The 23,281-nt window shown below is 46.8% G+C and overlaps 1 protein-coding gene across 1 annotated transcript in view; it reads right to left on the reverse strand.

Annotated features, from left to right (window-relative positions):
* The window catches only part of LOC139411283 (SH3 and multiple ankyrin repeat domains protein 2-like), a 162,580-nt gene that overhangs the window by 53,799 nt on the left and 85,500 nt on the right, over positions 1–23,281 (reverse strand). The window contains exons 14-15 of the mRNA XM_071157362.1: positions 10,886–10,968; positions 8,313–8,437 (exon numbers count right to left, since the gene is read on the reverse strand). Coding sequence (XP_071013463.1) covers positions 8,313–8,437; positions 10,886–10,968 — 208 coding nt within the window. The remainder of the gene's footprint in view (positions 1–8,312; positions 8,438–10,885; positions 10,969–23,281) is intronic.

Consider the following 23,281-nt stretch of genomic DNA (forward strand, 5'->3'; position numbering starts at 1 on the left):
ATGCTTCAAGGAGGCATGAGGACCGCAGATGTGGCCAGGGCAATAAATTGCAATGTCCGTACTGTGAGACGTCTAAGACAGTGCTACAGGGAGACAGGACGGACAGCTGATCATCCTCGCAGTGGCAGACCACGTGTAACAACACCTGCACATGATCGGTACATCCGAATATCACACATGCGGGACAGGTACAGGATGGCATCAACAACTGCCCGAGTTACACCAGGAATGCCCAATCCCTCCATCAGTGTTCAGACTTTCCGCAATAGGCTGAGAGAAGCTGGACTGAGGGCTTGTAGGCCTGTTGTAAGGCAGGTCCTCCCCAGAAACCGGCAACAATGTCGCCTATGGGCACAAACCCACCATTGCTGGACCAGGCAGGACTGGCAAAAAGTGCTCTTCATTGACGAGTCACGGTTTTGTCTCACCAGGGGTGATGGTTGGATTCGCGTTTATCGTTGAAGGAATGAGCGTTAGACCGAGGCCTGTACTCTGGAGCGGGATCAATTTGGAGGTGGAGGATCCATCATGGTCTGGGGAAGTGGACTGAGCTTGTTATCATTGCAGGTAATCTCAACAATGTGCATTAGGGAAGACACCCTCCTCCCTCATGTGGTATCCTTCCTCCAGACTCATCCTAACATGACCCTCCATCATGACAAAGCCACCAGCCATACTGCTCGTTCTGTGCGTGATTTCCTGCAAGACAGGAATTTCAGTGTTCTGCCATAGCCAGTGAAGAGCCCGGATCTCAATCCCATTGAGACCTGTTGGATCGGAGGGTGAGGGCTAGGGCCATTCCCCCCAGAAATGTCCGGGAACTTGTAGGTGCCTTGGTGGAAGAGTGGGGTAACATCTCACAGAAAGAACTGGCAAATCTGGTGAAGTCCATGAGGAGGAGATGCATTGCAGTACTTAATGCAGCTGGTGGCCACAACAGATACTGACTGTTCGTTTAGATTTTGACCCCCCTTTGCTCAGGGACACATTATTCCATTTCTGTTAGTCACATGTCTGTGGGACTTGTTCAGTTTATGTCTCAGTTGTTGAATCTTGTTATGTTCATACAAATATTTACACGTTAACTTTGCTGAAAATAATCGCAGTTGACAGTGAGAGGACGTTTCTATGCACGCACCACTTTTCCTATTTAACAAAAAATACATTTTTTAAACAAGTTATTTTTTTACATTTCACTTCATCAATTTTGACAATTTTGTGTATGTCCATTACATGAAATACAAATACAAATCTATTTCAATTACAGGTTGTAATGCAACAAAATAGGAAAAACTCCCAGGGGGAAGAATACTTTTGCAAGACACTGCATGTTGTGTTGCAATAACGTTATATGATGTACTGTCTTATCTTGTTTTATGTGTGATGTGAGTGAGTGCCTTAATGAGCTTGGACCCCATGAATAGTAGCTGCTGCCTCAGAAGCAGCAAATGGCGATCCCTAATAAATAAAAATACAAATTGATAAAGTTGGTGTGAAGATGGGGAGAGGTACGTCTGTTATAAAAAGATGTCCTGCGTTTTTGACAGAAATCAACTGTACTAATGGTTCAGGCTCTGGTCTTGTCCCATCTTGATTACTGTCTGGTAATATAGTCAATTGCAGCAAAGAAAGACCTAGAAAGACCTAGCAAAGCTGAAGCTGGCTCAAAAAAAAGCACACCATGCCCTTACCTGCACATACAGAAACAACATCAACAACTTGCATGCCAGTCTTTCCTGGTTAAGGGTTGAGGATGGATTAACTGTTTCTCTTCTAGTTTTTATGAGAAATATTACTGTGAGGAAAATTCCAGATTGTTTGCATAATTAAATAACATACAGCTCAGACATCCATATATACCCCACAAGAAATGCCACCAGTGGTCTTTTCACAGTCTCCAAACAAATTCACGGCAACGCACAGTAATATATGCAGAGCCATGATCCAATTAATCATGCAAACAGCAATATTCCCTCATTTCTTTTTATAAAACAACATATCATGGCACAATAGGGGATGTGAAATGACACATACAAACACTCTAACACACTCAATCTACAGTACACACACGTTATTCTTTAGTTGTATTTTTTGTATATCATAGTATTTTAAATTTGTGTGACTGTTCTAGTCTATCAGTGTTTTGTTACTTGTCGTGTTTTATGTTTTTGTGTGGACCCCTTTTGCTTCGGCTTAAGCTACCGGGAATGTGAATAAACAAATAAACTCTCCCACCATGTGACATGGCAGATTAAGACGGGACAAAAATTATGGATGTGGTGTTTTGTGCTCGTGCATGTAGTAATACATAACCTGACCTCCCAAAGTCAAACTAATCCTGCCTAAATAGGGCTATAGTGCCTTCTTCTAGCATTCTAAATCTCAAACATAGTCTGCTGAACACTGCATATCCATAGTGCTAAGTGGATGCAGCTTACAAGTTAACAGGTTGCAGCGCTAGATATTACAGACCCTTTAGCTATCATCACAATGCTGCTTGTCAGAGATAAAATTGGCCACACACTCAGGCATAATTGGGTCAAGGGCAATGGTTGTAATCCAATCAATATCACTGAGCATAGACATGGGGGCTGTTGGGAAAGCTGCTATAATAGCATGGAACTGAGCTAGCTAGCAACGTAGCATTTTTACAGTGCTAGAATATCACACAGCAAAGTGTTTATTAGCAATGCGCTAAAATGACGAAGACTTAGCTTTAGTGGTTTCTTGTAACTAACTTGGTAAAGAGATAGCGCTATCAGTCCACTGGTAGAATTGTGGTTTGGTAAGAGACTTTGCATTTGTATCTACTGTATTTGTGTAGCACTAGATTGACAGTAAAGTGCTCAGAATATGCAGCAGTGGGGAAGAGATCTGACTGTCACGCGCGCACACACAAACACACAAACACACCCGGGGGTTGAGGGGAGCAGCTGCCTTTGCATACATACAGTGGTCACACACAGCACTCTCCTGACCCGGGAAAGCAGAGCGTTATATAACAGTCTTCCTCCCGATCTCACTATCTCTAGTCAAACACACTCAGGCAGAGAGATACAGCGAGAACATCTGTGTACTGTACTGTACCATATTCATTGTCTTGGATGCCAGAGATCTCCTTGAACTGCTCTAGGAGAATTAGAGAGGAAGAGAGAGCGAGAAAGTGAGAGGGGGGGGCTGCTACATTTGAGAAATGACTATGTACTGTAGCAATCTGCTAACAGTCTTGATCTGGGCTAACCACCACAATCTTACTTAGCCCTGTCAGCATGTAGATAACTAAGGTCCTCAAACTGCTGTGGCAGCCACTTACAGTCCAGTATACCCAAAATACTTTACATGTATTTTAGCGATTTCAGTAGTTACCACAGCCACAAATGAATAAACTCTGCCTATTTCTACAATTTCTCTACTTAAAATGTTGTTTTACCACAGCGAGCATTTGCTTCTATCTATTCTCCTCCGTTCCTGGCTGGCAAAGTACCAGGATGTTGTCTCTGGTTTTGAATCTGAATTTGGAGAACTGAAATTGAAAACGGAATCTGAATGCATCTGAGAAGTTGAATATTTTAAACTTTGATAAACTTGAAATTATAGTTTGTAAACTTGATTCACAGACATTGAATGTAATAGCTACCATATTGAAAATAAATATGTAAATATTGAATTTGAATATTCAAGAATGCAATATTAATTGAAATGAGTTTCAAATCATTAAATACAAGTTCAATTTATGAATTCAATGATTTAATTTATGTATTAGAAATAAAAAAATATATAAAATTAAAATTCAATATCATAATACAACTTCTAAATTATGAAATTGAATTACAATTTCCGTTGGCACTGAAATCACTCCATACTTTGGGCCATACACTCCACTTAACATTAGTAAGCCACTGGTTCTTAAGCCGTAGCCTTTATAGACTGAATAGGCAAGAGACATTCAGCCTCTTGGAAGGAAATGGAAGTTCAATGAAAAATATGTTTTTGGCATTAACTGCCAAATCATTTTGGGGATAAAAAGTGTTTTGGTATATTGCGCATCCTGTTCAAGACCCTGGTAAATGTTAGTGCACTATAAAGGTAATAGAGTTCCATTTGGGATGCAGTCTATCCCATCAGCTAAGGGCACAATCATTTGCCAAAAACTACAATGTCTGAGGAACAAGAGGTCAGACATAAACAGTGTTCTAACAGCAAGGAGTCTCAACATTACAGACAGTTTAACAGAGGAGAGGGGATGAGAAGAGAGGGGAGGGGAGGAGATCCCTCATCTCCAAAAGCAGCTTGGTGAACTCGGCCCTGGTGAACTGTGTATTTCATGTTACCAGCAGCCTGCAGTAAAACTGCCACCTTTAACCTTTGACAATGACAGGATACGAAGTCACCCGAGACCCCTCGGGAATCATCGTGAGCGAGCGACTCATTTTCTACAGTGCTTATCCAACAGGGAAGAGCTAGATTGTCACCTCAGGAACGACGACAGAGGCTTAACTCCAACAATTGTCTGTATTGTGGTGCTAGAGGGCATTACAAATCCGTCTGTACAGTAAAAGACCAGACTCATCAGCTAGGTAAGAGTACAATGGTGGGTCATACTGGGAGTTTTCTAACTCACATTACTCATTCTCTCTTCCATGTTATCCTGCTGTGGGGTGACCGGTCTAAATATCTCCGGGTGCTCATTGACTCTGGAGCTGATGAGAGTTTAATGGACGCTACTCTGGTATTGGAGCTTGGTATCTCCACACAACCCCCCTCCATTCCTATGGCTCCAGAGCACTGGACGGATACACCATAGGCAGGGTCAGCATGGTGCCCATTAACCTGTGTGTGTTGGGCAATCACAGCGAGTCCATACAGCTTCTTCTCATTGAATCTCCCAATGTTCCTGTTGTTTTGGGATTTTCATGGATCCAGAGACACAACCCCGTTATTGACTGGACCACTGATTATATTCTGGGTTGGAGCCCGTTCTGCCACTTACATTGCCTGAAGGTGTCTCAGCCTGTTCTGGGATGTCCTCCTGCGGGCTCTGGTAACACCTCGGATTTCTCCGCTGTTCCCACGGAATCACAGGACCTCCTGGAGGTGTTCGGCAAGGCTCGCACCACCCCCCTCCCTCCGCATCGTCCCTACGATTGAGCTATTAATCTCCTCCCGGGCACAACACTGCCTCGTGGGTGGCTATATTCCCTGTCTGGCCCTGAGACCAAGGCCATGGAGGAGTACATTGAGGACACTTTGGCTGCTGGGAGCATTCGTCCATCTGCCTCCCCTTCCGGCGCAGGGTTATTCTTTGTGGGAAAAAATGACAAGAGCCTGCGTCCATGTATCGACTACCAATGACATCACAGTGAATAATCGTTACCCTCTACCAGTCCTCTCCTCGGCTGTCAAACATCTTCAGGGGGCAACCATCTTTTCCAAGTTGGACCTTCGGAATGCCTACCACCTAGTTCGAATACGCGAAGGAGACGAGTGGAAGACGGCCTTCAACACAGCTAGTGGACACTATGAGTACCTGGTCATGCCGTTTGGACTCACCAACGCTCCCGCAGTGTTCCAGGCCCTGGTCAACAATGTGCTCCGTGACATGTTGAATAGATTTGTGTTTACCTACCTCAACGACATCCTTGTTTTCTCCCGTCCTGCTCAAGAACACGTCCTCCATGTCCGACAAGTCCTTCAGCGCCTCCTAGAGAACCAGTTGTGAAAGCTGAGGAGTGTGAAATTCACTGCTCCGCTATCTTCTTTCTGGGGCATGTCATCGCTGAAGGGAGTGTTCAGATGGATCCTGAAAATGTGAGAGTGGGGATGGATTGGACCGAATGTTTGTCCCTGATTCGGCCCGAGCATGGGCTCATTCCTCCAAGCTTACCTGCCATCCCGGCTCCTGTCGAACCCTGGCCTTCCTCTGACAAAGCTTCTGGTGGCCCACTATGGCTTCTGACGTCTCAGCCTTCGTCACCACATGCATGCTGTGTGCTCAGATTAAGACTCTGCAGCAGGCTCCGGCTGGCCTCCTTCAGCACACTACCTGTTCCTCATCGCCCCTGGTCCCATATATCCCTGGATTTTGTCACTGGGCTTCCTCCGTGATGGCAACACCACTATCCTGACAGTAGTGGATAGTTTCTCCAAAGTCGCCCATTTCTTCTCTCTCCCCAAGTTACCTTCCGCCACGGAGACGGCCCAGCTCATTGGGCAGCACGTCTTCTGAATCCATGGACGCCTTGTTGACATTGCCTCTGATCTTGGTCCTCAATTCTCATCCAGATTCTGGAAAGTGTTCTGCACCCTCATTGGGTCGTCGGCCAGCCTGTCCTCCGGGTTTCATCCCCAGTCCAACGACCAGACGGAGCGAGCCAATCAAAACCATGAGACTGCGCTTAGGTGCCTCATCTCAACCAACCCCACCACCTGGAGCCGGCAACTTGTGTGGGTGGAGTACGCCCGGAACACTTTTCCCTGCCCAGCCACTGGGCTTTTGCCCTTCGAGTGTTCCATGGGATATCATCCCCCGCTCTTCCCAGAGCAAGAAAAAGAGGTTAACATACCCTCGGTCCAGATGTTCGTCCACCACTGTCAGCGTACCTGGAAGAGAGCTCGGTTTGCTCTTCTCAAGGCCACCTCCAGGTATCGTCGACAAGCGGACTACCACCCGACTCCGGCTCCCAACTATCATCTCGGACAGAGGGTATGGTCGCTACGCGGGACCTGCCCCTCCAGGGTGGAGTCCCGTAAACTTTGCCCCCGTTTTATTGGTCCTTTCCCCATCGCTAAAGTCCCTAGTCCCACTGCTGTTCGTCTTCTGTTGCCCCATACCCTTCGTATACATCCCACTTTTCATGTGTACAGGATTAAGCCTTGTCTCACTGTCCTTTGTCTCCTGTTTCCAGGCCCACCCTACCTCCCGTCTCATCGACGGCCATCCGGCGTACACGGTGAGACGCATCCTGAGGGTTCAACCTCGGGGCAAGGGTTTCCAGTACCTGGTTGACTGGGAAGGTTATGGCCCGTAGGAGAAGTGCTGGGTCCCTGCTTAGGACATCCTGGACCTGGCCCTCATCGCCGACTTTCAACGCTGGCACCCTGGTCAACCAGGTATAAAAAATTGTCATTGGATTTAGGTTAAAAAAAAAAAAAGAAATACCCTAACATTGATGAGTTTTTGCAAATCTAATCAGTTTTTCACGTTGACACAACATCCTCACGTTGATTTTTTTTAAATGATGTGGAAATAACGTTGATTCAACCAGTTTTTGCCCAGTGGGTGGTCTGTGATTTAAGATGCTGTAATAAAGAGATGAGGGGAATGAGTGTGTGCAACAGCTCATGAGAGAGGAGTGATGGAGAGAGAGGAGAGAAAGCCAGAGATGGAGGCAGAGGGAGAGTTGCAGATAGATGCAGTTCTCTCTCATCATTTGCTGCTCTATTTGGCAAGAGCCAACCACAGCACTGCACTGATTACAGTTGCACTGTTTGCACTCGTTACACACACATACAGTATTGCACACAAGCCCAACAGGGATTCACAACCATGTTCATAACAATTCTCAAACAGCACCATCATAACCACTATCCCACAAAAACAGAACACAAAAAGTATCCACATAAAAAGTTATTCAGGTCTCCGGATTGTTATTGTGTGATGCTAGCCTAAGCTGGCTATCACTACCTGGATGTAGCTCTTCCCACTATATCCTTGGCTGTGACCCACCTAATGCCTTACAACACAAATAAACAAACCAATCCTACTGGACATAATCACATCTTCATCTGCCACCAGACATGGAACTACCCTTGACTTAGTGGTGGATCCTGACCCAGAGTTTGGGACTCACTGGTCTGATCCAAAAGCACACCAAAACTCAAAGAATTGAGCAGAGACAGGATAAGTGGTGATACCTGGTATCAAAAAGCTGCAAAGTTGGGCTTGTTGTAATTAATCCTAAATAAACAACATTTAATTATAACATTATTATTGCATAATTATCATACCATCGTGTGCTTTCTAAGTAAATGCCAGGTAAATAGCGATCTGTAAAATAAGGGACCTAAGATCAAGTTGAACCAAAGATCAAGTGCCAACAGATATCACCAATCAGCTCTCATTCATCCCAAAAAGGATCTCTACAACTAATCTCATTGCTTCTAGCAGCAGGAAGAAAGAACTCTGTTTGGGAAAGGAAGTGAAGAGTAGTATGACACACACACACACACACACACACACAAAATGCACCCACTCTCACATAAAAGCGCATACATGAACACACCTGCACGCACGTACACACACACACACTTACCTCGATAAGGAAGTCCCCGGTCCTTAGCCCCGCCTGCCAGGCCACTCCTCCCTCGTCCACCGACTCCAGGTATTGGAGGGCTGGGAAGGCAGGGGTGGGAGTAAACTCCTCGATGGGCGTGTCCGCTATGGGAGAGAAAGCGAGAGAGAGAAGGTAAGTGGGTCACATTATCCTGGACACCACTCCCTTCCTCAACCCTGAGCCTATGGAGATCTAGCCCCATTCCAGATCCACACACACACACACACACAATCAGCTTTATTTACATTACATTTTTAGGGTGGATGGGGAGAATGAAATAACAGGGTTTAGCATTGGCTTTGTGGTCGGCGGACAAACATACAAACAAACAAAACAAACATTGGAGTATTCACCAGAGACAAGCAGAGAGAATCCATTCATCACCAATAAACCCACAAAGGTCATTGCCAATTCAATAAGGTGGAAGGCTGCAGACACTGTGCTGTCATCAACACAGCCAGATTACATTACTGCTGTCCTAATGTCTATGCATGGCAGTGTGTGTGTGTGTGTGTGTCTAGACACAAGGTTTGCTCTGGTGGTAGGGGCCAGTAAGATCTCTTTCTCCCATCTCCTATACTCCTGTCTATCTTCTCTCCCCATCTCCCTATCACCACACTTTTCCCCTGTCACCCTCTCTCTCTTTCCCCTCTCCCATCTCTTCTCTTCCACCTTCCACTGACCAGTGATATTCACACAATGTCCTCGTGGCAGCCAGAAGACAATGGTGACAAGTGACATTTCTGATCAATCCCCCTCTTACTGTAAGAGAGATGCTAGGCACTGTGTGCGTGGGATCGTGTTTGCGCAAGCATTCATTTGTGATTTTATGTGAGAGTGGGTGCATTGTGTGTCTGTGTTTTTGTGCGATTTTGTGTGTTTCCGTTGTGTGTGTTTGTGAGCATCAGAGTGTGTGTGTGTGAAGTGCACAGTGCCAGAGGATAAAGAAGGCTGGCTCAGTTCCCTTGGGTGATGGCAGTGTCAGAACAACTGTAGTACATTCGGCTTGTTGTTTTTAATGCTAAATGACTCTCCTCTCTCTCTTCCTCTCTCTGTCACTTTCTTCCTCTATCCATGTCTCTAAAAAAGAAAATGTACCTCTCGACAGTGCAGACCAATGAGAGTATGCCATCTCGCAGCATTTGACAGTGTGGATTATGACATGGCTGTAATCGTCATAGAAACCAAAACAGCCGCTCAGCGGGCTATTTTTAGACAGCATCACATGAGGGGTGGAATATCAAATTATGTGTGGACAATCGCACTAATGTCCTGACAACATGTCCTAAACGCAGGCTGATATTGATGTGTGTGTGTGTGTGTGTGTGTGTGTGTGTGTGTGTGTGTGTGTGTGTGTGTGTGTGTATGTGCATTTGCGAGTATGTGCATTTGCGAGTGTGTGCTCTAGATTAGATGTCTTCACAGATCCACCTGTATCCGAACACCCGAGATCCAGAATTCTAAATAATGTCAAGGGTCTGGTAGGATCTGATATGATTGTCACGGGTCTCGGGTATGTGTAATTTTGACAGACTTGTCTGGAAGGGCCCATATAGATCTGAATGTGACTGCTGCAGTAGAGAGAGAGAAATGTATAATTTATCCTTCTGCTCTTTGATTTTCACCGGAGTGGCGCATGAGGCAATTTTTGGCCAATCATAAGTCATCAACGAGGCAATAGGCTACAGTCATAGAGCCTCCATGTGGGCCATAAGTTATGAGATATTAATCAACGGAAGATGCAATTAAAGTGATGGAATTAAAAGTTAAAGGAAAAGAATAGGTTACAATTACCAAGAGCCAACAGGTAGGCTAAGACTTTATATTCTGAATGGAGTTGTTGTTGTTTGTAACTGTGTTTGTAACTACCCCCTCTTCCTTCCGCTTGAAATCAAATCACATTGTATTGGTCACATACACGTTTAGCAGATGTTGTTGCGAGTGTAGCGAAATGCTTGTTAAAAAAAAGCTCTGGTTAAAAAAGGAGTTTAAAATGGACTTTCTGCTGCTTCTCTCCCTCGGGTCCGTCCGGGTCTGGAGCCGACCAGATCTATAAGGAACAGGTCTAGTTGTCCTCGGGTCCGTTCGGAACAGGTCTCTATATTTAAAACATGTATTTATGGAGATGGGAAAGCCCCAGGTCCATTTCGGAACGGGTCCAACTATTTGGACCCATGAAGGGCTCTGCTCTAGAGAGGTGGACAGAAGTGCTGTTAGTCTTTGTGTGTGTGTGTATGTGTGTGTGTTGTGTTGTGCCTGGCTGGCTAGATATTGATGCTCAGACAGACAGACAGACAGACAGACAGACAGACAGACAGACAGACAGAAGTTGTTTACATTAAACAGTAGGTAATTGCCATACAGAGTGGAGGGGTTCCTGTGGTTACATCAGGTGGCCAAAACCATTTTAATCTCATTAACCTTTTACCATATAGAGACATAGATCAAATACATAGGCTGTTATTATCTTGTTTAATGTGCAGTGCCTACATATCCAGTGACCATGAGAAAGGGATAAGGAGAAGGTGGGAGACACCAGGGTAGCCTCTTACCTTTGGCCCCTCGCAGCACGAAGCCGAAGCCTTCATTCTCCTTCTTGGTCAAGACCACCGTCTTCTCGTCGACCACGCAGTCGCTGTGGAGAAAATACCGCGCAAAGCGCCCGTTATTACAGCCCATCATCCGCATCATGGCCACAGCCGCCCGCCCCGAGTGCAGGTTCATCGCGGTAAACTACTCTGGGCAGCCCCCGATGGAGGGGCTCCTTGCCTCGGCCCCTTTTAGCTCAAATGAAGTGCGCGACAACGCTGGCAGTGGGAGTCCGGCGCCCGCATCTCCAGAAAAGTCGCCGCCGCTCCTCTCCTATCCTCTGCCGCCGAAAACCACTCGGAGGAGCGACAAGCGGAGGCCAGAGCTGGCGACTAAGTCGAAGCGTGACGTCGGATAGAAGCAGCATTACCGACTAAATAAATGATGACGAAAGCGTGGCTTGGCGCGGAGGAGGGGGAGAGAAACGGAACGGAGGGTGGCAGGCAGTTAAAATAGTCCTAGGCGAGGAGTGCGCGCAACGGATGAGAGAAAAGATAGAGGGACCAGCATGGCAGTGCGCGGGCACGACGATAGGAGGCAATGCGTGAGTGATTGACCCTTTCACTCGAGTCGAGAGGTGGGTGTCCTCTCACTCAGTGGCGTGGGGTGGCGGTGGATGACACAGAGCCCCGCAGCCCGCATGCGCTTGCATTACATTTTTCTTTAATGTAATCCAAGGCGACAGATGCGCCCAAGCAAAGTGATGAGCGAAACAGACAGGGAGGGAAAGATATTCAGGTAATTATGTTTCTTTCATTTTGATTGCTGTGGTTTAAAATAACGGATGGGGCGTTGATATAGTTTTTATAAAATGTATTTTTGTTGGATCAGCCTGACTCCAAATGAGATTGGGAACAAAGGTGATAACTCCAACCTGTGCACTCATACTCCAAAAACAGTATGCCACCACGTCAGTCACAGCCACATTCAATCAGGCTATTCAATTCTCAGACATCTCTTCACCTCTATAACTTACAGAAAAAAAACATCTACCAGCAGCAATGACGTGGTCCAAGCAATACAGCCCCATCAACACCACAGTAGGGCAACCAGGCTACCAGCAGTAACCTGGTTGCAATACCCTACCTGCTATATACCCTTTACCTGCCAAATCTGCTGCTGGAACCGTTCAGTCTATCTATATACTATATATAAGGATAAAATGAGGGAGACAAGTGAGATAAGTGTCTAGTGCCAAGTGAAAATTCAATAGGTGTCTTTCATTCCCCCCCAATCCCAGCTCTTATGGCATATGTATTATTTAAAATATATTATATTAATATATTTCACCTTTATTTAACCAGGTAGGCAAGTTGAGAACAAGTTCTCATTTACAACTGCGACCTGGCCAAGATAAAGCAAAGCAGTGCGACAAAAACAACAACACAGAGTTACACATGGGATAAGCAAACGTTCAGTCAATAGCACAATAGAACAAATCTATATACAGTGTGTGCAAATGTAGTAAGATTAGGGAGGTAAGGCAATATATAGGCCATAGTGGCAAAATAATTACAATTTAGCATTAACACTGGAGTGATAGAAGTGCAGATGATGATGTGCAAGTAGAGATACTGGGGTGCAAAAGAGTAAAATAAATAACAATATGGGGATGAGGTAGTTGGGTGGGCTATTTACAGATGGGCTGTGTACAGGTGCAGTGATCGGTAAGCAGCTCTGACAGCTGATGCTTAAAGTTAGTGAGGGAGATATAAGTCTCCAGCTTCAGTGATTTTTGCAATTCGTTCCAGTCATTGGCAGCAGAGAACTGGAAGGAAAGGCGGCCAAAGGAGGAGTTGGCTTTGGGGATGACCTGTAAAATATACCTGCTGTAGCAGGTGCTACGGGTGGGTGTTGCTATGGTGACCAGTGAGCTGAGATAAGGTGGGGCTTTACCTAGCAAAGACTTATAGATGACCTGGAGCCAGTGGGTTTGGCGACGAATATGAAGTGAGGGCCAGCCAACGAGAGCATACAGGTCGCAGTGGAGGGTAGTATATGGGGCTTTGGTGATAAAACGGATGGCACTGTGATAGACCACTGTCACGTTCTGACCATCGTTCGTGTGTGTTTTCCTTGTTTTAGTGTTGGTCAGGACGTGAACTGGGTGGGCATTCTATGTTGGATGTCTTGTTTGTCTATTTCTATGTCTGGCCTGATATGGTTCTCATTTAGAGGCAGGTGTTAGTCATTGTCTCTGATTGGGAACCATATTTAGGTAGCCTGGCTTTCACTGTGTGTTGGTGGGTGATTGTCCTTAGTGTCCTGATGTCATTGTTCCTGTCTATGTGTTTTCACCAGATAGGCTGTTTAGGTTTTCGTTACGTTCATTACGTTCTTTATTTTGTAGTGTTTGTATTGATTCGTGTTTTATGTTTGTTTATTAAAACATGGATCGCAATCGACACGCTGCATTTTGGTCCGACTCTCCTTCTCATATAGAAAACCGTTACAGAATCACCCACCACAAAAGGACCAAGCAGCGTGTCAACAGGCAGGAGCAGCGCGAGGAGATGCGCAATAAGGATTTCTGGACATGGGAGGAAATCCTCGACGGGAGAGGACCCTGGGCTAAACCAGGGGAGTGTAGCCGCCCAAAGGTGCAGCAGGAGAAGAGGCAACAGGAGCAGCCCAAAGAGGAGGTATGGACATGGGAGGACGAATTAGAAGGAAGAGGACCCTGGGCTCAGCCAGGAGAATATCGCCGCCCCAAAGAAGAACTGAAGGCGGCGAAAGCTGAGAGGCGCAGATATGAGGAGGCAGCACGACGTAGCGGATGGAAGCCTGAGAGGCAGCCCCAAAAATTTCTTGGGGGGGGGGCTAACAGGGAGTATGGCTACGCCAGGTAGGAAACCTGGGCAGACTCCCTGTGCTTACCGGAGGGCTAGAGAGACCGGGCAGGCACCGTGTTATGCTGTGGTGCGCACGGTGTCTCCAGTGCGGGTGCATAGCCCGGTGCGGTATATTCCAGCTCCGCGTGTCGGCCGGGCTAGATTGAGCGTCGAGCCTAATGCCATGAAGCCGGCTCTACGCAGCTGGTCCCCAGTGCGTCTCCTTGGGCCGGCTTACATGGCACCAGCCTTGCGCTCGGTGTCTCCGGTTCGCCTGCATAGCCCAGTGCGGGCTATTCCACCTCGTCGCACTGGCAGGGCGACCGTGAGCATTCAACCAGGTAAGGTTGGGCAGGCTCGGTGCTCAAGAGCTCCAGTGCGCCTGCACGGTCCGGTTTTTCCAGTACCACCTCCACACCCCAGCCCTCCGGTAGCAGCTCCCCGCACCAGGCTTCCTGTGCGTGTCCTCGGCCCAGTACCACCAGTGCCAGCACCACGCATCAGGCCTACAGTGCGCCTCGCCTGTCCAGCGCTGCCAGAGCCTTCCTCCTTTTCAGCGCTGTCGGAGTCTCCCGCCTGTTTAGCGCTGTTAGAGCCTTCCTTCTCTACAGCGCTGCCGGAGTCTCCCGCCTGTTCAGAACTGCCAGTTTGCAAGGAGCTGCCAGTTTGCAAAGAGCTGCCAGTTTGCAAGGAACTGCCAGTTTGCAAGGAGCTGCCAGTCTGCAAGGAGCTGCCAGTCTGCATAGAGCTGCCAGTCTGCATAGAGCTGCCAGTCTGCAAGGAGCTGCCAGTCTGCAGGGAGCTGCCAGTCTTCAAGGAGCCGCCAGAGCTGCCAGTCTGCAGGATGCCGCCAAAGCTGCCAGTTTGCAAGGAGCTGCCAGAGCTGCCAGTCTGCAAGGAGCCGCCAGAGCTGCCAGTTAGCATGGAGCAGCCAGAGCCGCCAGTCAGCATGGAGCAGCCAGGGCCGCCAGTCAGCATGGAGCAGCCAGGGCCGCCAGTCAGCATGGAGCAGCCAGGGCCGCCAGTCAGCATGGAGCAGCCAGGGCCGCCAGTCAGCATGGAGCAGCCAGAGCAGCCAGTCAGCATGGAGCAGCCAGTCAGCATGGAGCAGCCAGAGCTGCCAGTCAGCATGGAGCAGCCAGAGCTGCCAGTCAGCATGGAGCAGCCAGAGCTGTCAGTCAGCATGGAGCAGCCAGTCAGCATGGAGCAGCCAGAGCTGCCAGTCAGCATGGGGCAGCCAATCAGCATGGAGCAGCCAGAGCTGCCAGTCAACCAGACTCTTCCAGATCTGCCAGTCGACCAGACTCTTCCAGATCTGCCAGTCGACCAGACTCTTCCAGATCTGCCAGTCGACCAGACTCTTCCAGATCTGCCAGTCGACCAGACTCTTCCAGATCTGTCAGTCGACCAGACTCTTCCAGATTTGCCAGTCGACCAGACTCTTCCAGATCTGCCAGTCGACCAGACTCTTCCAGATTCTCCAGTCAGCCAGGATCTTCCGGATCCGCCAGTCAGCCAGGATCTTCCAGAATCGCCAGCCAGCCAGGATCTGCCGGATCCAACCACCTGCCTGAGCTTCCTCTCAGTGCTGAGCTTCCTCTCAGTGCTGAGCTACCCATCAGTCCCGAGCTACCTCTGTCCCGAGCTGTCCTTCTGTTCCGAGCTTCCCCTCTGTCCCGAGCTGTCTCTTAGGAGGGTCACCTATCTAGGGACGCTAAGGAGGTGGACAAAGACTATTATGGAGTGGGGTCCAAGTCCAGCGCCAGAGCCGCCACCGCGGACAGATGCCCACCCACACCCTCCCCTATAGGTTTAAGTTGTGCGTCCGGAGTCCGCACCTTGGAGGGGGGGTACTGTCACGTTCTGACCATTGTTCGTGTGTGTTTTCCTTGTTTTAGTGTTGGTCAGGACGTGAACTGGGTGGGCATTCTATGTTGGATGTCTTGTTTGTCTATTTCTATGTCTGGCCTGATATGGTTCTCAATCAGAGGCAGGTGTTAGTCATTGTCTCTGATTGGGAACCATATTTAGGTAGCCTGGGTTTCACTGTGTGTTGGTGGGTGATTGTCCTTAGTGTCCTGATGTCATTGTTCCTGTCTATGTGTTTTCACCAGATAGGCTGTTTAGGTTTTCGTTACGTTCATTACGTTCTTTATTTTGTAGTGTTTGTATTGATTCGTGTTTTATGTTTGTTTATTAAAACATGGATCGCAATCGACACGCTGCATTTTGGTCCGACTCTCCTTCTCATATAGAAATCCGTTACAACCACATCTAATTTGCTAAGTAGAGTGTTGGAGGCAATTTTGTAAATGACATCGCCGAAGTCAAGGATCGGTAGGATAGTCCGTTTTACAAGGGTATGAGTGAAGGAGGCTTTGTTGCAAAATAAGAAGCTGATTCTAGATTTAATTTTGGATTGGAGAAGCTTAATGTGAGTCTGGGAGGAGAGTTTACAGTCTAACCAGACACCTAGGTATTTGTAGTTGTCCACATATTCTAAGTCAGGCAAGTTGCTGAGGGGGGTGCAGAATTGTTGGCCGGGGTAGGGGTAGCCAGGTGGAAAGCATGGCCAGCCGTAGAGAAATGCTTGTTGAAATTCTCGATAATCATAGATTTATCGGTGGTGACAGTGTTTCCTAGCCTCATTGTAGTTGGCAGCTGGGAGGAGGCACTCTTGTTCTCCATGGACTTCACAGTGTCCCAAAACTTTTTGGAATTTGTGCTACAGGATGCAAATTTCTGTTTGAAAAAGTTAGCATTTGCTTTCCTAACTGACTGTGTATATTGGTTCCTAACTTCCCTGAAAAGTTGCATATCGCGGGGGCTATTTGATGCTAATGCAGCACGACACAGGATGTTTTTGTGCTGGTCAAGTGCAAGTCTCTTCTTAGTTTTACAAGATAAACGTTTAGCAAATTAGTATGCCACACTAGTCACACTGTCTATGTGCATATTTATATATATATATATATACATACATACAGTGCCTTGCGAAAGTATTCGGCCCCCTTGAACTTTGCGACCTTTTGCCACATTTCAGGCTTCAAACATAAAGATATAAAACTGTATTTTTTTGTGAAGAATCAACAACAAGTGGGACACAATCATAAAGTGGAACGACATTTATTGGATATTTCAAACTTTTTTAACAAATCAAAAACTGAAAAATTGGGCGTGCAAAATTATTCAGCCCCTTTACTTTCAGTGCAGCAAACTCTCTCCAGAAGTTCAGTGAGGATCTCTGAATGATCCAATGTTGACCTAAATGACTAATGATGATAAACACAATCCACCTGTGTGTAATCAAGTCTCCGTATAAATGCACATGCACTGTGCACAAAAACTGGGAGTGCAAAATTATTCAGCCCCCTTAAGTTAATACTTTGTAGTGTCACCTTTTGCTGCGATTACAGCTGTAAGTCGCTTGGGGTATGTCTTTATCAGTTTTGCACATCGAGAGACTGAAATGTTTTCCCATTCCTCCTTGCAAAACAGCTCGAGCTCAGTGAGGTTGGATGGAGAGCATTTGTGAACAGCAGTTTTCAGTTCTTTCCACAGATTTTCGATTGGATTCAGGTCTGGACTTTGACTTGGCCATTCTAACACCTGGATATGTTTATTTTTGAACCATTCCATTGTAGATTTTGCTTTATGTTTTGGATCATTGTCTTGTTGGAAGACAAATCTCCGTCCCAGTCTCAGGTCTTTTGCAGACTCCATTAGGTTTTCTTCCAGAAAGGTCCTGTATTTGGCTCCATCCATCTTCCCATCAATTTTAACCATCTTCCCTGTCCCTGCTGAAGAAGGCCATGATGCTGCCACCACCATGTTTGACAGTGGGGATGGTGTGTTCAGGGTGATGGGCTGTGTTGCTTTTACGCCAAACATAACGTTTTGCATTGTTGCCAAAAAGTTCAATTTTGGTTTCATCTGACCAGAGTACCTTCTTCCACATGTTTGGTGTGTCTCCCAGGTGGCTTGTGGCAAACTTTAAACAACACTTTTTATGGATATCTTTAAGAAATGGCTTTCTTCTTGCCACTCTTCCATAAAGGCCAGATTTGTGCAATATACGACTGATTGTTTTCCTATGGACAGAGTCTCCCACCTCAGCTGTAGATCTCTGCAGTTCATCCAGAGTGATCATGGGCCTCTTGGCTGCATCTCTGATCAGTCTTCTCCTTGTATGAGCTGAAAGTTTAGAGGGACGGCCAGGTCTTGGTAGATTTGCAGTGGTCTGATACTCCTTCCATTTCAATATTATCGCTTGCACAGTGCTCCTTGGGATGTTTAAAGCTTGGGAAATCTTTTTGTATCAAAATCCGGCTTTAAACTTCTTCACAACAGTATCTCGGACCTGCCTGGTGTGTTCCTTGTTCTTCATGATGCTCTCTGCGCTTTTAACGGACCTCTGAGACTATCACAGTGCAGGTGCATTTATACGGAGACTTGATTACACACAGGTGGATTGTATTTATCATCATTAGTCATTTAGGTCAACATTGGATCATTCAGAGATCCTCACTGAACTTCTGGAGAGAGTTTGCTGCACTGAAAGTAAAGGGGCTGAATAACTTTGCACGCCCAATTTTTCAGTTTTTGAGTTGTTAAAAAAGTTTGAAATATCCAATAAATGTCGTTCCACTTCATGATTGTGTCCCACTTGTTGTTGATTCTTCCCAAAAAAATACAGTTTTATATCTTTATGTTTGAAGCCTGAAATGTGGCAAAGGGTCGCAAAGTTCAAGGGGGCCGAATACTTTCGCCAGGCACTGTATATACACAGTTGAAGTCCGACGTTTACATACACCTTAGCCAAATACATTTAAACTAATACATTTACATTTAAAATTCCTGACATTTAATCCCAGTAAAAATTCCCTGTCAGTTAGGATCACCACTTTAGTTAAGAATGTGAAATGTCAGAATAATAGTAGAGAGTAATTTATTTCAGCTTTTATTTATTTCACCACATTCCCAGTTGGTTAGAAGTTTACATACACTCAATTAGAATTTGGTAGCATTGCCTTTAAATTGTTTAACTTCGGTTAAACATTTCAGATAGACTTCCACAAGCTTCCCACAATAAGGTGGGTGAATTTTGGCCCATTCCTCCTGACAGAGCTGGTGTAACTGAGTCACGCTTTTTCACACGCTTTTTCACACGCTTTTTCAGTTCTACTCACAAACTTTCTATGGGGTTGAGGTCAAGGCTTTGTGATGGCCACTCCAATACCTTGACTTTGTTGTCCTTAGCCCTTTTTGCCACAACTTTTGAAGTATGCTTGGGGTCATTGTTCATTTGGAAGATCCATTTGTGACCAAGCTTTAACTTCCTGAAACTGATGTCTTGAGATGTTGCTTCAATATATTCACGTAATTTTCCTTTCTCATGTTACCATCTATTTTGTGAAGTGCACCAGTCCCTCCTGCAGCAAAGCACTCCCACAACATGATGCTGCCACCCCCGTGCTTCACGGTTGGGATGGTGTCCTTCGGCTTGCAAGCCTGCTCATTTTTCCTCCGAGCATAACAATGGTCATTATGGCCAACGGTTCTATTTTTGTTTCATCAGACCAGAGGACATTTCTCCAAAAAGTACGATCTTTGTCCCCATGTGCAGTTGCAAACCGTAGTCTGACTTTTTCATGGGGGTTTTGGAGGAGTGGCTTCTTCCTTGCTGAGCGGCCTTTCAGGTTACGTCGATACAGGACTCGTTTTACTGTGGATATAGATACTTTTGTACCTGTTTCCTCCAGCATCTTCACAAGGTCCTTTGCTGTTGTTCTGGGATTGATTTGCACTTTTCTCACCAAAGTACGTTAATCTCTAGGAGACAGAACATGTCTCCTTCCTGAGCAGTATGACAGCTGCGTGATCCCATGGTGTTTATACTTGTGCACTATTGAACGTGGTACCTTCAGGCATTTGGAAATTGCTCCCAAGGATGAACTAGACTTTTGGAGGTCTACAATTTCTTTTTCTGAGGTCTTGGCTGATTTATTTAGATTTCCCATGATGTCAAGCAAAGAGGCACTGAGTTTGAAGGTAGGCCTTGAAATACATCCACAGGTACTTGATGTCAATTAGCCGGAAGCTTCTAAAGCCATGACATCATTTTCTGGAATTTTCCAAGCTGTTTAAAGGCACAGTCAACTTAGTGTATGTAAACCTCCGTTAAAATAACATCAAATTGAGACTGGTGTTTCCAGACGTTTTCAGCTACAATAGTCATTTACAATATTAACAATGTCTACACTGTATTTCTGATCAATTTGATGATATTTTAATGGCCAAAAACTGTGCTTTTCTTTCAAAAACAAGGACATTTCTAAGTGAACCCAAACTTTTGAACGGTAATGTAAATATATATGCACATAGACAGTGTGACTAGTGTGGCATACACATTTGCTAACGTTTATCTGCCATAAGAGCTGGGATTAGGGGGCAATGAAAGGCACCTATTGAACTTTCAATTGGCAGTAAATCTCACAATCTCCCTAATTTTATCCTTCCTTCACACGATGGCCCCCAAGAAGCTCTCTATGTGTGTGTGTGTGTGTGTGTGTGTGTGTACTCTACAATTGCAAATGAGGGGTAAAAAAACTGTAAAATCCACCCAGACAGTGGATGAGATATGGGACACATTAAACAGGCATGGTAAGGGATGAGAGGAGCGATAGAGAGCTGTAACTGCCTTCCTAGCAACAGAGCATCAAATGCAGAGTTTCCTTAGCAACACAATCTGTTTAGAAAAAAGGACAACATACTGGTTATATTATTATTGGTATTATTATTATTATTATTATAGTAATAACACAACTTTTTATTTAAATAAAGTTTATTCAAAACACCCAGTCACTTTAACTTGTCAGGATAATCAGCAAGATCAAAAGCAATAAGATCACACATTAAAATAGCCCATGAGGTTATCGCCCATGAATTGTCAGACATGGAGTCCAGTGGTCAATGACATTAATCACACCGTTATCACCTGAAGCGTCGCCGCTTTGTTGATTTAACAACTTCCTATGGTTTGACAGAGGAGAGTTTGCATGTTACCGATTAAATCATCACTATCCAACCACCTGAGTGACAATAACAGATACCATTGTCAAAACGTGTACAATGTGAGGCCAGAACCCAAGCCCGCAAAAGGCTTCTGTGGGATATCTACGCATGGTAGTCCTGGTGATGTGACCACTGCACTAATTCAAATGTCGAACCAAATGACCGGTATTGATATGTAGGCTCCGTATGCCTTTTTCAAGTCGATTTTTCATTGATGTGGTTCTGTCCTAGAGCTGCTCTTGTCTATTAATGTTCTATATTAAGTAATGTTTCATGTTTTGTGTGGACCCCAGTAGGAATAGCTGCTGTTTTTGCAACAGCTAATGGGGATCCTAATAAAATACCAAATACCAAAATACCTAAATTGTCCTTTCTTGTTACAGGCAGAGCCATTTACAGTTGAAATTGGAAGTTTACATACACTTAGTGTCACGTTCTGACCATCGTTCGTGTGTGTTTTCCTTGTTTTAGTGTTGGTCAGGACGTGAACTGGGTGGGCATTCTATGTTGGATGTCTTGTTTGTCTATTTCTATGTCTGGCCTGATATGGTTCTCAATCAGAGGCAGGTGTTAGTCATTGTCTCTGATTGGGAACCATATTTAGGTAGCCTGGGTTTCACTGTGTGTTTGTGGGTGATTGTCCTTAGTGTCTTGATGTCCTTATTCTGTGTTAGTTTACACTATTATAGGCTGTTTCGGTTTTTCGTTACGTTTATTGTTTTGTAGTGTTTGTATTTAGATTCGTGTTTCGTTTATTGAATAAACATGGATCGCAATCTACACGCTGCATTTTGGTCCGACTCTCCTTCACATACAGAAAACCGTTACAGAATCACCCACCACAAAAGGACCAAGCAGCGTGTCAACAGGCAGGAGCAGCGCGAGGAGATGCGCAATAAGGATTTCTGGACATGGGAGGAAATCCTCGACGGGAGAGGACCCTGGGCTAAACCAGGGGAGTGTAGCCGCCCAAAGGTGCAGCAGGAGAAGAGGCAACAGGAGCAGCCCAAAGAGGAGGTATGGACATGGGAGGACGAATTAGAAGGAAGAGGACCCTGGGCTCAGCCAGGAGAATATCGCCGCCCCAAAGAAGAACTGGAGGCGGCGAAAGCTGAGAGGCGCAGATATGAGGAGGCAGCACGACGGAGCGGATGGAAGCCTGAGAGGCAGCCCCAAAAATTTCTTGGGGGGGGGGCTAACAGGGAGTATGGCTACGCCAGGTAGGAGACCTGGGCAGACTCCCTGTGCTTACCGGGGGGCTAGAGAGACCGGACAGGCACCGTGTTATGCAGTGGTGCGCACGGTGTCTCCAGTGCGGGTGCATAGCCCGGTGCGGTATATTCCAGCTCCGCGTGTCGGCCGGGCTAGATTGAGCGTCGAGCCTAATGCCATGAAGCCGGCTCTACGCAGCTGGTCCCCAGTGCGTCTCCTTGGGCCGGCTTACATGGCACCAGCCTTGCGCTCGGTGTCTCCGGTTCGCCTGCATAGCCCAGTGCGGGCTATTCCACCTCGCCGCACTGGCAGGGCGACCGTGAGCATTCAACCAGGTAAGGTTGGGCAGGCTCGGTGCTCAAGAGCTCCAGTACGCCTGCACGGTCCGGTCTTTCCAGTACCACCTCCACACCCCAGCCCTCCGGTAGCAGCTCCCCGCACCAGGCTTCCTGTGCGTGTCCTCGGCCCAGTACCACCAGTGCCAGCACCACGCATCAGGCCTACAGTGCGCCTCGCCTGTCCAGCGCTGTCGGAGCCCTCCTCCTCTCCAGCGCTGTCGGAGTCTCCCGCCTGTTTAGCGCTGTTAGAGCCTTCCTTCTCTACAGCGCTGCCGGAGTCTCCCGCCTGTTCAGAACTGCCAGTCTGCATAGAGCTGCCAGTTTGCAGTGAGCTGCCAGTCTGCATAGAGCTGCCAGTCTGCAAGGAGCTGCCAGTCTGCAAGGAGCCGCCAGAGCTGCCTGTCTGCAGGATGCCGCCAAAGCTGCCAGTCTGCAAGGAGCCGCCAGAGCTGCCAGTCTGCAAGGAGCCGCCAGAGCTGCCAGTTAGCATGGAGCAGCCAGGGCCGCCAGTCAGTATGGAGCAGCCAGGGCCGCCAGTCAGCATGGAGCAGCCAGGGCCGCCAGTCAGCATGGAGCAGCCAGAGCAGCCAGTCAGCATGGAGCAGCCAGAGCTGCCAGTCAGCATGGAGCAGCCAGTCAGCATGGAGCAGCCAGAGCTGCCAGTCAGCAGGGAGCAGCCAGTCAGTATGGAGCAGCCAGAGCTGCCAGTCATCATGGAGCAGCCAGTCAGCATGGAGCAGCCAGAGCTGCCAGTCGACCGGACTCTTCCAGATCTGCCAGTCGACCGGACTCTTCCAGATCTGCCAGTCGACCGGACTCTTCCAGATCTGCCAGTCGACCAGACTCTTCCAGATCTGCCAGTCGACCAGAATCTTCCAGATCTGCCAGTCGACCAGACTCTTCC

This window comes from Oncorhynchus clarkii, chromosome 6, assembly GCF_045791955.1.
Source record: "Oncorhynchus clarkii lewisi isolate Uvic-CL-2024 chromosome 6, UVic_Ocla_1.0, whole genome shotgun sequence".
NCBI lineage: Eukaryota > Metazoa > Chordata > Actinopteri > Salmoniformes > Salmonidae > Oncorhynchus > Oncorhynchus clarkii.